The sequence below is a fragment of the Zerene cesonia genome, chromosome 1, assembly GCF_012273895.1.
Source record: "Zerene cesonia ecotype Mississippi chromosome 1, Zerene_cesonia_1.1, whole genome shotgun sequence".
In the NCBI taxonomy this organism is placed as follows: Eukaryota; Metazoa; Arthropoda; class Insecta; order Lepidoptera; family Pieridae; genus Zerene; species Zerene cesonia.
In genome coordinates, this window is record NC_052102.1 from 1001947 (window position 1) to 1016606 (window position 14660).

At 33.6% G+C, this 14660-nt stretch overlaps 1 protein-coding gene across 1 annotated transcript in view; it reads left to right on the plus strand.

The window, feature by feature from the left end:
• The first annotated feature begins 364 nt into the window (after window positions 1-364).
• Window positions 365-14660, plus strand: part of LOC119829545 (voltage-dependent L-type calcium channel subunit beta-3-like) — a 140984-nt gene continuing 126688 nt past the window's right edge. The window contains exons 1-2 of the mRNA XM_038352144.1: window positions 365-517; window positions 4507-4609. Coding sequence (XP_038208072.1) covers window positions 4544-4609 — 66 coding nt within the window. The 5' untranslated portion in view covers window positions 365-517; window positions 4507-4543. The remainder of the gene's footprint in view (window positions 518-4506; window positions 4610-14660) is intronic.

Here is a 14660-nt window from a genome sequence, read left to right on the forward strand (position 1 = left end):
GTTTCAGTTAGCGTCAATAATAACACTGTCGTATTTTTATCAACACTGACTGCCTTGTGATAAAATTTGCAAACCCCGCCAAAAACACCAGATTCGCCGTTAATGGAACCTAACGAAAAAGGGCAGTCTAATCAATCATTAACTTCGCTTGCAATAAATCAATAAAACCTCCATTAATTTCACGAAGAGTTCGCTAAATAATAGACACCAATGAGGTATCATTAGCGCCGCGAGGGGGCGCCACCGGCGGCCGGCGGCCGGGCGCCGAGCGCCGCGAATCAATACAAGGGATCGCGATCCTCAACGGAACCCCACGAACGCTACGTGTAGCTACAGCCTCTAGCGTGCACGGAAACTGCCGAAGCCACCCGATTGGCCGCACATGACAACTGTCAGATAGACCCAGTGTTTTCAGGCACGGTGGAAATTCAGTAAAAAAAGTGCATACCGTTTATAGTGCAGTGTACCGCAGTGACGTGACTGATTTTTGTTTGTGGCAACATTACGTGTGTTTCGTGTAAGTATTTGTAACGAAATTTCGTTGTGTTTGCTGTATTTGATGGGATATTGCAATTTTTCAGTAATCACATTCGTATTTGAGTTAAAAAGAAGTGAATTTAGCATTGAATCCGTTCTGGTGTCATAAACTCGTAAGGTAAATCGATGTTTTTGGTGCAATGCTGCGTTTATTTTGAACTTAAGACTCTTTGGTATTCTCTTTATGAATATTGCCTTATTTTTTATGAAATTAACAAGAAAAGCGTATTTTATGCATCAATTGCTTCTTTGGCGTTAACATTTATATATTTAGATTTATTTAATAATTAAAGTTTTAGCCTGTATAGGTTAGGTCTGTCTGCGCATGCCTGAAACTAACGTCATACTTGAGCTTATTTAGAATTAAGGTTATTTATAAATAATAAATCAATAATATATTTAAAACTCCTCATAAATAAACCTAGCTAGGGCGCTAAGCTATATAGCAATAATCTATATTGCTTTTATAATTATTGTATGTGTCTAAGCATCGTAAACATTAAACTAATTCCATGTAATTCAACATTTACTTCATACAATTATTTATATGCTTACTCAAATAAATGAACATCGTTTCTTTTCAAAATCAATACGTGCATCTCATTTTAGCTCCGTTTATTTTCCGAGGGCGCTTGACCTTGACCGATTTGTATGGAAGCCTTACCCAGATGCAGCAAAGCTTACGCCAGTCAAAGATGAGCTGTGATATTCTGTGGCACTTGTCCCCACTCGTCTGGTTTAAAGCGAGCGAGGGGGGCGCGGGAGCTCTCGTGAAACTAGTCGTATCAATATCAGTGACAGCTTGTCAATAAAAACGAGAGAGACGGAGATAGGGTTTAAAAATATTGTGATGCAATTTGCATGGCGCTGCGTGTTCTTCATTTGAAATTTGAATGTGGAATTGGAATATGACAATGATATGAACGTTTCGGAGTTTTAAACGATTTTAGAATGTTTTTAAAGGCATTTTAAATGCTTCTATGGTATTAGTATTGAAAATGTTATAAGTCTAGAAATTTGTTCTTTACTTGTTTATGCAAGTAATAAGTGTTTAGACGGAGATGTTAAAGCTTATTCAATTAGAAAATAATTTCGAATCACACAGCTATATGTTTTATAGCAGCAATAAATTAAGATGTTAAGATATCAGCGGTGTTATCTGGCGAATGAAAAAAAAAATGTTTCGACTCTGTTGTGGATGATATGTTATGAATAATGTATACGCGAATATAATAATGTGATTTATCGTTTACATTATTAATGATAAATAATTAAAAATTATTGAATGTAAATTAATAATTCGCGCAATTTTTTTCACACCAACCAATTGGTATTTTTTTATTGACTTATGTATCTGCCAATGTATTAATTTGGTAATTAATAATATTTTTATGTTGTATTACTGCTGTTTCGTGTTTTGACCTGCGAATGTTGTCACGTTGACATCTACTTGGATAAACAACTTTCAAATATTATGTTGCAGTTTAATGTGGAATATGTTTTTTTGCAAAAATCAATACTGATCTTAGATTTCAAATAACTATGGAGGTTTGCTTTTTAGAGAAACAATTAAGCACAAACTTTGTTTCTTTATATATTATATTCTTAATATATTATCTGTCAGCCAAGTGACATGAAACATCCCTATTACTCGTAGTATGCAATGTTAATATTACTCGTGTAGAACTATGCATTCATCTTACATGTATCTAAAAATTGCGATACATGTACTCTTCTCTAATGTTATGTATATATGCATTGATTCAGCAAATACGTTGCTAAGCGTGAAACTTGGGAACGGGTCAATCAAATCGGCTATTTTTAAACGATTTTGTTAAGGCACAAGAAAGGTTCTTATGCAGAGAAAAAAAACGTACCACTAAAGCCGGGAGTGGACCGCTAGTTAAGGGTATAATACGGATAATTCCTATAAGCTTTAACGGTTGCTCTATATTAAGCAACTACAAAAAGTTGTTATCAATTTTGGTCCCAATGAGACACTTCGTAAACCGGCAATTTTCTCGAACTCCCGCGACACACAATTATTTGGACGCCATTAACCTCTAGCCCGGGCCCAATCCACGTGAATTACCAGTATAAATTATTTTTAACGCGTTTGAATTTAACGACAATCTATCGTATTGTGTGAAAGTTGCTTTATGACACTCCCGGAATGTTAATTATTCAAAGGTCTGTGTACACAGATTATATATTATAATAGTGAGGCCCGCGGCTTCACCCGCGTAAGTCCGTATTCCGTAGGAATATTGGGACAAAAAGTTGCCTATATGTTATTCCTGTTGTTCAGCTATTTATTGTCTTAAATCAGAATTTTTGAAATGAAAAATTTTTTCAGTGTTAGATAGCCCATTTATTGAGGAAGCCTATAGGCTATATATGTACCGCGGGGGAAGCCGGGGCGAACCGCTAGTGTTTTATAAAACAACATTATTTATGATTTTTCCAATGGATTCTAGAACCTTAAGCGGCGTATTATTAATCGAAGTAATATTTCGAATTCCCCGGAAGTTCCCGGAAATGCTGACTCGAATGTTTTAGATTTTGAATCGAGTTAAGGTATTATCAAGAATTATTGAACTGCTTTGTAACTATCCATATAAAACTCTACATAAAATGAGTATTACGGAATGTGATGAGAAAATATTATTGTAATAAACTAGCTGTTGCCCGCAGCTTTGTCGTCATAAATTTTCAAGGTACATTTCATCCCTTATTTTATCCCCTTGAAGGTACATTTTGTCAGAATCCTTTATTAACAGATACCTGCATTATAGTGGCTATCTGTTTGCTAAATTTTAGCCTGATTGGTGCAGTAGTTTGGGCTGTGTTTGATAGGTTAGTCAATCGGTCACTTAAGCGCTCTATATGTTGAGATAAATCTAGTTTTAAATTCATTGAAAGTCTTGGTTTTCTGAATGCTTAAAACTAAACGAAACTATATAGCAATAACTACTTAATGCCTATAGTATTTAACTACGTAATACTCATAATATTATTAGTATATTGTAATATGTTTTCTGTTTTAATTCGATCTACAGACAGCTGTCAAAAAAAAAACAAATTGTATGTATGCAACCTTCACTCTTTCGTCATCAAAACAAAATTCCGATACCCGATCGAAACAAAATTGTTTAGTGTTTTTATATAAAGCCTTCAAGTATTTTTCTACCCTAGTCTACATCAAAAATTATAAGTATTAATTGATTTATTAATTTATCATATACTAGCGGTATATGGCTTCTCCCGTGGTATATCTATAGCCTACTAGCTGCGCCCCGCGGTTTCACCCGCGTAAGTCGTATATCCCGCGTATCCCGTAGGAATATCGGGATAAAAAGTTGCCTATAATATGTTATTCCAGTTGTTCATTGCAACCGGTTCAGTAGTTTTTGAGTGAAAGAGCAACAAACACACACACGTCCTTATAAGCTTTCGCAATTATAATATTAGTATCACTCAGTGCAGTTGCAGCTTTCTAATGGTAAAAGAACTTTTAAAATCGGTCGTGTGGTTTTTGCATGAAAACGTTACAAACCTACTAAAATACAGAAATTTCCTCTTTATAAGTCTAGATATACATTCATGCCTATACGTAGCTAGTAAGGGAGTTGAGCATATGATTTTGACACGATTTTGGTCCAGCTCGCATCAGGGTAGGTACCACACCCCCGCAGAAGACTGGCGTGAAATAGTAGCATGCTGGGTTTCGTACGGTGAGTGGGTAAGAAGGCCTATTTATAACGTGACCCTTTCCAGTTCACCCCTTCTTTCCAATTATCAATCTTTTTATTGTCCATTTCCCTTCAAAAGCCTAGCAGCGCATCCGTAGAGGCACTACCTCTGCGAATGTTCATGGGCGGTGGTAATCGCTTACCATCAGGCGAACCGCCAGCTCAGTTGCCCGCTATAATACAAAAATATGATAATAATCCCAGGATTTCTTTGCAGCGCGTGATCGCGGCTCGGGCATGTCCCTCTCCGTAGCATGAGCGGTGCGCGCCCGCACGAGACTCGCGACGCGCCGCGCCATCGCTCGCAACCTCACCCCCAGGTAACCATGGCAACGCGTACACCAGCCGGAGGCTGTAGACTTAGGCTTACGATATCAAGGTGTTATAGGTAACTAGTACTGCCCGATTTACCAACCGGTAAGGTGAAGTCTATTGTAGAGTAGGCAGGAAAACTGAACTAATTAAAAATGCTTGTATAATGTATGTACACGTTTAATCTCGTATATATTTAGCATTTTGCTATCAAAATTATATTTTCCACGTATCTCAAAAAGTAGCTACTAGACAAAGAGGTGCAGCTACCGCGATCTATTCTCTTTTATTCTTTTTGTATTTAATCGGTCAGCTAGTTCAAAAAAAAAAAAATGTTTCATTCTAGAAATACAGTTTGTAGGCGCATTGAGCTTTTAATTTTGATGATTTGAATTTATTAATGTTATGTAATTTTAAGCACACATGCTATGTTATATAATCGAAATCATTAACATTTTTTTTGAATAATAACAATTTCATTATTCAAAGTTCCGATGAAATAGATGAAGTTTTACATTATTATAAATTTCCTACAACCGATAACTTAAAGTTCAATGCCAAACCTTTGAACCGTTATAGCTCTGATATAAAAATGTTTATTGTCCACTCTGACGTGCAATTTTACAACAATTAAATGAAATAAAGCAATCTGCGTTTACAAGAACAATTAGTGAAGTGGTACAGAACTGAGATCAAGCATTTCGAGTTGATTTCTCGCCACCCACACTCCGTTAAGGGGAAGCTGTGTGAGTCTAAATAGTTCTGTTGGTAAGATTATGAACAAACTAGCTGCGCCCCGCGGTTTCACCCGCGTAAGTCCGTATCCCGTAGGAATATCGGGATATAAGATGCCTATATGTTTTTCCAGTTGTCCAGCTATCTACGTACCAAATTTCATTGCAATTGGTTCAGTAGTTTTTGCGTGAAAGAGTAACAAACACACACACACATTCTTACAAACTTTCGCATTTATAATATTAGTCTGATAGAAGGATTAGTAGGATAGAAGACATTTTTGCATTGATTTAAGGAACTTGTTGTCTTGTAATTTAAATGGATAAATATGAATTTTTGTAATTAGTTGAAATAATACATCTGAATATTTAAGATTTACTTCTATGAAATGAACATGCTTTGAATTGGTATGAAATTAAATTATAGTAAACGCGATAAATTTCTCTACCTTCCTTAATTTTAATTAAGCAAGATTTATTATCTTTCTTTAATAGCTATTATGTTAATTTCATCACGATAAAAACTATTAAAAAAAGTTTATCCTCACAGATACATTATTAAAATAAATCCTGCAAGATTAAATAAAGATCGCTTAAGTGGGTAGTCATCTTAGCAATGATAATTAATATTGTTATGTTATCCTTTTATTTGTCGTATAGAAAATTCTGTGCCTTAATCACACGTCGACACTGTGGTTCGCCAATTAAAACGTATGTTCGCGAATTTTACGCAATTATCCCAAATTATAACGCGTATAGGTAACCGACCTTACGTATTTGGTAATACGAATTGCCCATAGACAATTTTATTATCTTTTATTCAACGTGTGATGTCATTGCGTTGTTGTTTTTGGTCATGCCATAGAGTATAGCACGTTAACTGAATTTATGATTTGTTATAAACAAATTTGCTTTCAGTATTTACCTAATCAGTTTTTAGACGATTTTTATTTTAAGATAAACTAGTTAGATTTGTGAAAATTGTACATACCTATGGATAATTTTATTATATTTTTAGCCACTGTGCTTAATAAATAAGCACCTTAAAAATCGTTGTATAATACTGCTTTGGCTTAAACTTTTCTCACTTAGTTAATACTACCTTATGAATAGCAATGGTGTAGCGCGTATTTTCACTACCCAGGGCCGTCTGGAGCCACGGTGCTATTTGCCCTCCCGGGCTTCGTACCTAAAGGGTAAAACGGGACTTTACTACTAAGACTTCGGTGTCCGGCTCTCTTTTCCACTATTTCGGATGTCTGATTGTGCATTATATTTTCCGAATTAAATTGTCCCTTCCTGCCCCTTTTCATATGCCGTCAGGTGATGAAGACTAACCAAGAAGAGCAGATTGTTATTGTTATTAATAAGCAGTTTTATGAATGAATCGAAACGATTCATCCCATTTGACCTTTACTTTTGATCTCTAAATGGCCCGAAACCACCAAAAGATTACTGGGATGATGACAAGCTGAAATATAGCATAGAATAATACTCTTGGTTTGATTATAATGAATGGTATTGTGTAAAATTAATTAATTAGCTCGAAACGAGACTTACTTCCGAACATATGTATTTTCCTAAATAAAAGCTACCTATTTTTAATGTCAATAGCTTATGAGACGGATTTTCTCGAAATTTGTAGTTAGGTTAGGTACAGAAAACTATATTAATTTTAAATTTACATTATAACATTTGTTTTTTCATTTCATTATTCTCATTGTTTCATCTAATAATTTTTTTAAATATAATCAAAATTATTTCTAATCGAAGATCATATGGTAGTCGGTAAGAAACTCTGGTTGTTTTTTCATATTCATTTAAATTATAATAAGAAATCCTTTTAACTTTTTGAAACAAAATTTATTGAATAAAATAAGAAAATGAGGGATAATTAACAGATTTTTATACAATTAATCAAATGTGTTAATATCCTTTTATTGCCTTGAAAGTGGTCGTATCCGGTATATGTGAATATAGATACCTATTCAATGCATATAATAATGAAAATAATTATCTCTGAGTCACGCCTCTTCTTCATTATTAACGTGTTTTTGAAATTACTGTTTAAAAATAAACTGGTCAGAGCTGTTTTGAAGCGCCATTTTGTCAATTGAAAACGCTTGTTGTCTTTTTTTACGCAACGTTCTAGAATAATATTGAATTGAAAAAATTCGCAATTTAAAATTTCGAATTGAAAATAATATTTATTAAGTTTTCGTTTCATTAAATTAGCTACTCGTTAAACCGTTTTACAAACAAAACCGACAAAATTCGTCTGTTTTAGCGCCAGAGAACGTAACATACACATACAAAGATAAAACAAGATTGCATTTATATAATTAGAGTTATATTAGCGATAGGACAATCTTATACTAAAAACGAGTATATTCTATTTATATCGTCTTTTTCATTGTTTTCATAGTTAACATATTTTAATTTTATCTTTTTAAATATCAAATTTGAGACATATCTGTAGTAGGTGTTTATATTTACTATTTAGCATATAAGAGATACGATAGATTAGCAAGGTGTTAATTTAATATTTATTTTAATAAAATAAATATTTAGCACATTAACCATTATCAAACGCTAACACATGCAATATCTTTGTATCTTTGATTATTCTTAAAATAATTTTTATCTTAATATGGGTTTTGTTGTGTACAAAAGTAGTATGTATTTCCTTTTCTAATGTAAATTTAACTTAATTTTGGTGACATAATTGCATTTGTAAATGTTATTTTATTGTGTCTTTGAAACTCTTAAATAATTAATTTATATATAAACTAGCTGCACCCGGCAAACGCTGTTCTGCCTAACTCTGATCATTTAGGGGAATGAAAAATAGATGTTGGCCGATTCTCATAGATACCGGATAAGCACAAAAAATTTCATCATAATCGGTCAAGCCGTTTCGGAGGAGTATGGCAACGAAAACTGTGACACGAGAATTTTGTATATATAGATATTCAATATAATAATAACCATTAATTATAATATACATTAATTTTAATATAATAATAACCAGTATTCTGTAGTTGGGACTCTTCAAATAAACATTATAAACCAAATATTCGTACGTGTGTAGAATGTAATTATAAGGAAATTTATGTTTACCAGACTTCACAGCCAACTTCATAAACCACTAGGCAATAACAATGATAATTAACATAGATGCATTTATATTTCATTTTAAATAAATCTACAGAACCGATAAGCATATCTTGAAAGATTAAAATCTGGTCGAACTATAAACCGGTGGAAGATAGTCATCTATGGTAGAATGTGCTATTTTTTTCTAAAAATTCTTACGAATGTGTAACCTAATATAAGTATTATAAGTATTCTTTAACGTAGCATCGAGGCGATTTTATAATGTTTTTTGTATCAGGTGGGTAGAGCAAGAGTGATATATATATATATATATATATATACATATATATATATATATATATATATATATATATATATATATATATATATATATATATATATATATATATATATATATATATTGACGCGGTGAAACATCATTTGATGAAACAACATTCCCATGAAAATTTCCTTTGACTGCGCAGGCAAAGCCGCGGGTGAAAAGCTAGGCTAGATAATTAAACTACAAACATTATACTATGTCGTTAAACTGTATAAAATCCATAAAGTAAAACGTATTTTCGCATAAAAGTGTTGATATAATTATTACATACTAATCACGTGTTTACGTGCCCCTCCTCTCCCCCCCGGGTGGGCGGAGCCGCGTTTCACGGAACGAACAAGGTCGCCTGCGCGTGCGCAACCGTGTACCTACTGTATTGCTTGCTACATGCTACAGGGAAAGTATAAACAATGTGTGATTGGGTATTCATATAAAAATCTTTAAGAATCTATTCAATCCACATCGACTTACCTAAAATGGTATGGATATGTATCTGAATAAATGAATATGAATTAATATTAGAATAAATCGTGCAGTTTTAAATTAGCTAATAGGTAGGAATCTAAAAGCGAAACGGCAATGTCTCTCAGGTGTACTAGTCATAAAGTAACGATTCTAGTCTATTTCTCACAAATGTGGGTACTATCAGGTCGCTATGATTTCTTGAAACACTCTTCCATAGTCTTGCATAACCAGATAAACCAATATTATCCCATCCTACTAATATTATAAATGCGAAAGTTTGTAAGAATGTGAGTGTGTTTGTTGCTCTTTCACGCAAAAACTACAGAACCGATTGCAATGAAATTTGGTACGTAGACAGCCGGACAACTGGAATAACATATAGGCAACTTTTTATTTCGATACTATTACGAAATACGGGCTTACGCGGGTGAAACCGCGGGGCGCAGCTAGTATTTTAATACCAAAACATACAAAGTTAAAGAGGAAGAAGAAATATATTGCCAAACATCTTAATCTGTGCAATTACAAAACTGTACATTAGAAAAAGGGTAACAATGTAATCACAGTACACGGGTAGCCACTGCAAATCCCGATCCCATACTTATTAGAGACACGGCCGAACTAATAACGCTAAAGCATTTGAATTATCCCAGAAGCCCGCTCGCCGCCAGGGTCACACTTAATTGACACAGAAATATGTCCGCTACAATCGTTTGTGGTTTTATTCTGCTCTTATGGGAATTGAATCTGGTTCCGTACTGGCGATATCATATTTGCGGTAGATACCCTAGATATAGATTAAATTTATATTTAATTAGGCATTGAAAGTTCCAACGATAATAGCACACGGCACAGGACAAGCGAGTTATGGACATATATAATGCTTTTTGTATGACCTTCCTGATCACACAATCAGTATGTATTTGTCTGAAGCAAAATCTTAAATAAAATACGAAAACATATATCCTGTTATCTCATTCACATCCTCATTTTCTTTCAAGGTCAGTTAAATGTAAATAACACATACCGCTGTCTATCTGTTTTCCTGCCTCACATTTTATTATCATCCAAACCGAACCACAAATTCGTTATACAAAATTGTCTCTAAACACAACAGTAAACTAATCGTTTTCGCTTTGTCGCGCATGCAACTTATTAATTGTATAAACCCAACCATAATTTTACACGCGCGATTAATAAAAAATGCGGCCGAATCATTAAAATTTCGCAAAACACCGCCAATAGCTTCAAACCGTTTCACTTTTAGAACAATAGCGCTCGTGGCACTTTTTATAGGTAACTGTAAGGTCGGAATGTAGGCTGTACCGCATAATGAGCACAATTTATTATACACCCGAAATCTTTCTTAGAAACTACTGAATACTGAATAATCGAGGAGTCGGTATGCGCTGGGTTCCCGTGGCACAGTTATGTTTGGTATTCTTCCGCAAGGGACACACAAAAAGTTCTGTTGTGTTTTGTGTAACGGAGCTTTGTTTTCGTCTGAATTAATACATCAGTGGTCCGTTGGATGTGTGCGGACTGTACTTTTAATCACAATTACGAGGGAAAATATTTTTGTAACTAGCATGTGTGTGGTAAATAGTAACGAGGAAGGTATCAATCCGACTGCATTTTGGTTTTATAATCCGATAAATACGTGGATTTTCGGCTGATTGACGTGTTTGTTTTTGTATTAGATAGAGAATTGATATTATTAGCTCCCATTCTAGAATCTGAAGTACTACCTCCTTCCCCAGAAATGCTGGCGACCTTTATTTTTAGAGAAGATTTTAGTTATTTTACTTTTTCACTAGTTATTGTTTTCAAACTAATATTTGTACTATCGACCTAACGCTACGTCGATTTACTTTATTTGTAAATATTGTCCTACATACTCTGGTTAAAGTTCCTGTATGAGTCGCATTTTAAATCATCCCCTTAATACTTATGGAACGGATTTAGCTCTTGGCACTGTTTGCCCTTGTTCTTCGAATCGTTGTTTTTTTCAATTGCGAAACTGGCAAGTAGTGACCTATGCCACGCTTGTATTAAAAATCAATATGCAAATATCAAATTAGAAATTCAACATTTTGAACTGCTTATTTTTCCCCTCTGAACCATTGAACTGAGCAAGGAGAACCGTTTAAAAAGAAAAAAAGTATGCAAACTTTTTTATAAAACTTCTTAATCATGCAACCAGTAAACAAATTTAAACATTTTGTTTTAATGCTGATCAGAATCTGTATTAGTGCCAAGTTAAATATTTTAATTAATAAAATCGCTATAAGTCTCAAAATTTCCATGATCGGATGTCATTGACTCCTTCGTGCCATATTAGTGTTAAGTCATTCACAACAATCCAGTTCTAGTGAATTTGTTATTTACACGTAGTTTGTATATTATTATTCGTGGTCTTGTCTATTATCCTTATAAGGTTTTAACATTATTCAATACTGGCTGCGCCCCGCGGTTTCACCCGCGTAAGTCCGTATCTCAAAGGAATATCGGGATAAAAAGTTGCCTATATGTTATTCCAATTGTCCAGCTGTCTACGTACCAAATTTCATTGCAATCAGTTCAGTAGTTTTTACAAACCCTCGCATTTATAATATTATTAGTAGGATTAGTAGGACTAGGGGGATAGGATAGTAGGAAGTGTTCTTGTGTTTAGGACGCGCTTGTTTTTATAATGATTGCTAGAGGGCTGGGATTAAATATGGGTGGGATTAAATATTTATACTGTAAAATATGGTGCAATTAATTATATTTTGGATCTGCAATTATAACTAAATACTGATCAGATACTGAACAGGTTCAATGAAATTCGATATATATCCTACGTAGTTGGTTAATAGTCCCTTAGATAATATAATTTTGAGGGTTACCTACATTGATACATTTATGATAATTAAAAACGCCATTAAATCTTTCTAATGTCTAAGAGAAATCTGCATTCATTTCAAAATAAAAAAGTAATGTATCGCAGCAATAACGAAGCCTCGGTTGCACTAATAGCCGTACATTGCTGCCACAGTACCGCATTTCGACAGACCACACGCTCGCAAAAGCGAAATGTATACGAAAACAATCGTAAAAGGCGCACTTAAAGCTCAAAGTTTATACAATGGATATCCAAACGGTACGTCTAGACGCTTTTTTATTGAGACGCGTAAATTACTCCCCATATTGAAAACGTTAATTGGAAGTACTGGATGAAAATAATTAGTCATTTATATTTCGAATGTTTTATGACCAATATTTTATTTGAATTCATATTTATTAGCGTTTTGTGATTGTGGAAAGGTATAATAATGAGCGATTGAAATATCGTAGTATCCTATTAGTGTTTTTTGGAAAATGTAGTTTATTTAGTAGTACTAGCTGTTAACCGCGACTACGTCCGCGTGGCTATGAATCTATCAAGATTAGTAAAAAGTATCCTATAGCAGTTGGGAATTATGTAGCTTTTTTTTAGGTAGACATGTGATCGAATGCTTTCTTCATCACTTATAAAAAATTCAATTAAAGACTAGAATTAGAGTTAAGTTAAGAGTTGTGGATGGGACAGTTTGTAATACTATTGTTGTAGTTATACAAAAAGTATGACAAAACTTATAGTATCTACGGATACAGTTATATGCCATCAAAAATATTCTGTAAAAAAAAACCTAAGTCCCGCAGGTTTATAGTCTCTCTACCGTAAAAAGTTAAGACCGTAAGAGATACATGTAATGCCAAGTCGGTTAATCTATTTAGTCTCTACTTGAAGGACCTTCTGTATAAGTTATTATCACGCCAATATTCAAAATATTTTACGTCTTAAACAAATAGATTGACTTCGCCATAGCATACCGTGCCCCCAGATAAAAAGTATGAAAGATTACATTATCTGTGTATAAAAAATGTCATAAAATATCTATACATGTGATTTTCTGACACAAATTATAGACTAAGCACACACGAAATATTAATTAACTTTGTTAATTCCAGAATTTTCAGTGTCGCATAACAAATGAAATTATACGCCCTTTGTGCAATTTAATTGATAGAATTGAATAAATAACAAGACCATATGCATTCGTAACACTTAGTCGATTAGCATTTATAACTGACTTCAAAGGGAATGGTTTAAATGTACCGTGTAGTGCACAGCGCATGCGAAAATAGATGTTAAGAGTTGGATGTTTCATTACACATGATTTTATTGTTGTGCAAATTAGCTTTTCGCCCGCGGCTTCGCGCGTTATCAAGTGAATAGATATATGATGGTATTTTACCCGCATTTTTTTTCCTGTTGTTTTTCTGGGAAGAAAACTTTCCTTTCCCGGGTTTCAAATCATCTGCGTACCAAATTTAATCAAAATCGCTTCAATGGTTCAGCCATTAAGAAAAGACAGATAAAGTTATTTTGCATTTGTATTATTAGTAGGAATAATAATGAACGTAGGACCAGAGGTACTGGAGAGTATAGAGTTAAACATTTTATCAGTTCTAAATATTCTAATATATTATGTAATATTATTATTATTCGTGCCCAAGGGTGCTCGACTTCCACATTAGAAAATGTAATCGTGTATTCATATTTCAGCAACACGAAATAAAAGTTCTTTTTAACTCATTACTAAATTGTTCTTGGTGTCTTTTTTATCTAATTTCTATTTATTTCAGTCTACGCGAACTAACTTTTCTCGAGTTAGGAATGCGACGATCTTGTAATGTTGTTTATATATTTGACAAAAAAAAAAGTTATCTCAACATCACAAATAGATTCAATGTTATTTATTTGTGTAGATAAAACAGTATTGCATACGAAAAAGCGTTATTTATTACACGAAACGCAAATAAAATTGTACCGTTATACACAACAATAACAGGTATCTATAGGTTCTTACTAAATAGGCGCAGATAGATAAATCTGTAGAAATAAAATAAAAATAAATTCAACTGAGTGTCACGTTACTCCGCCATGAATAATTCATAGATTGAAATCAGTTCTACGGTAATCGGTCGACTTTCTGCGACGAACTGTATGTGAAAAGCTTTATGTAATCGTGGTTTTGGTACTCTGAATGATTAAAGAGTTGTTTAAAAATATGCACCTATACTTAAACGGAAAGGGAACTTATACTATAGTAAATCATCAACCAATACGTCATTTACTATTAAAATTTTATGAAAGTTGTCTATGATCATCTCTGATTATTGTCTGTTCTATTGAAACTATTTTATCGACACTATTTTTATATGTTTGAATGACCCCTTTTTTATGGGGCATTTAAATAGTGCATTCCATGATATGGAGGGACAAAAACTTCAAAAGCTGTCTAGCGTGAAACAATTATAGTAGTATGTTAGACCCAAATCACTGGCTTATTTCAATAAAATGAGCCTCTTTGCCTGAAGTGTTTTAATAACTCC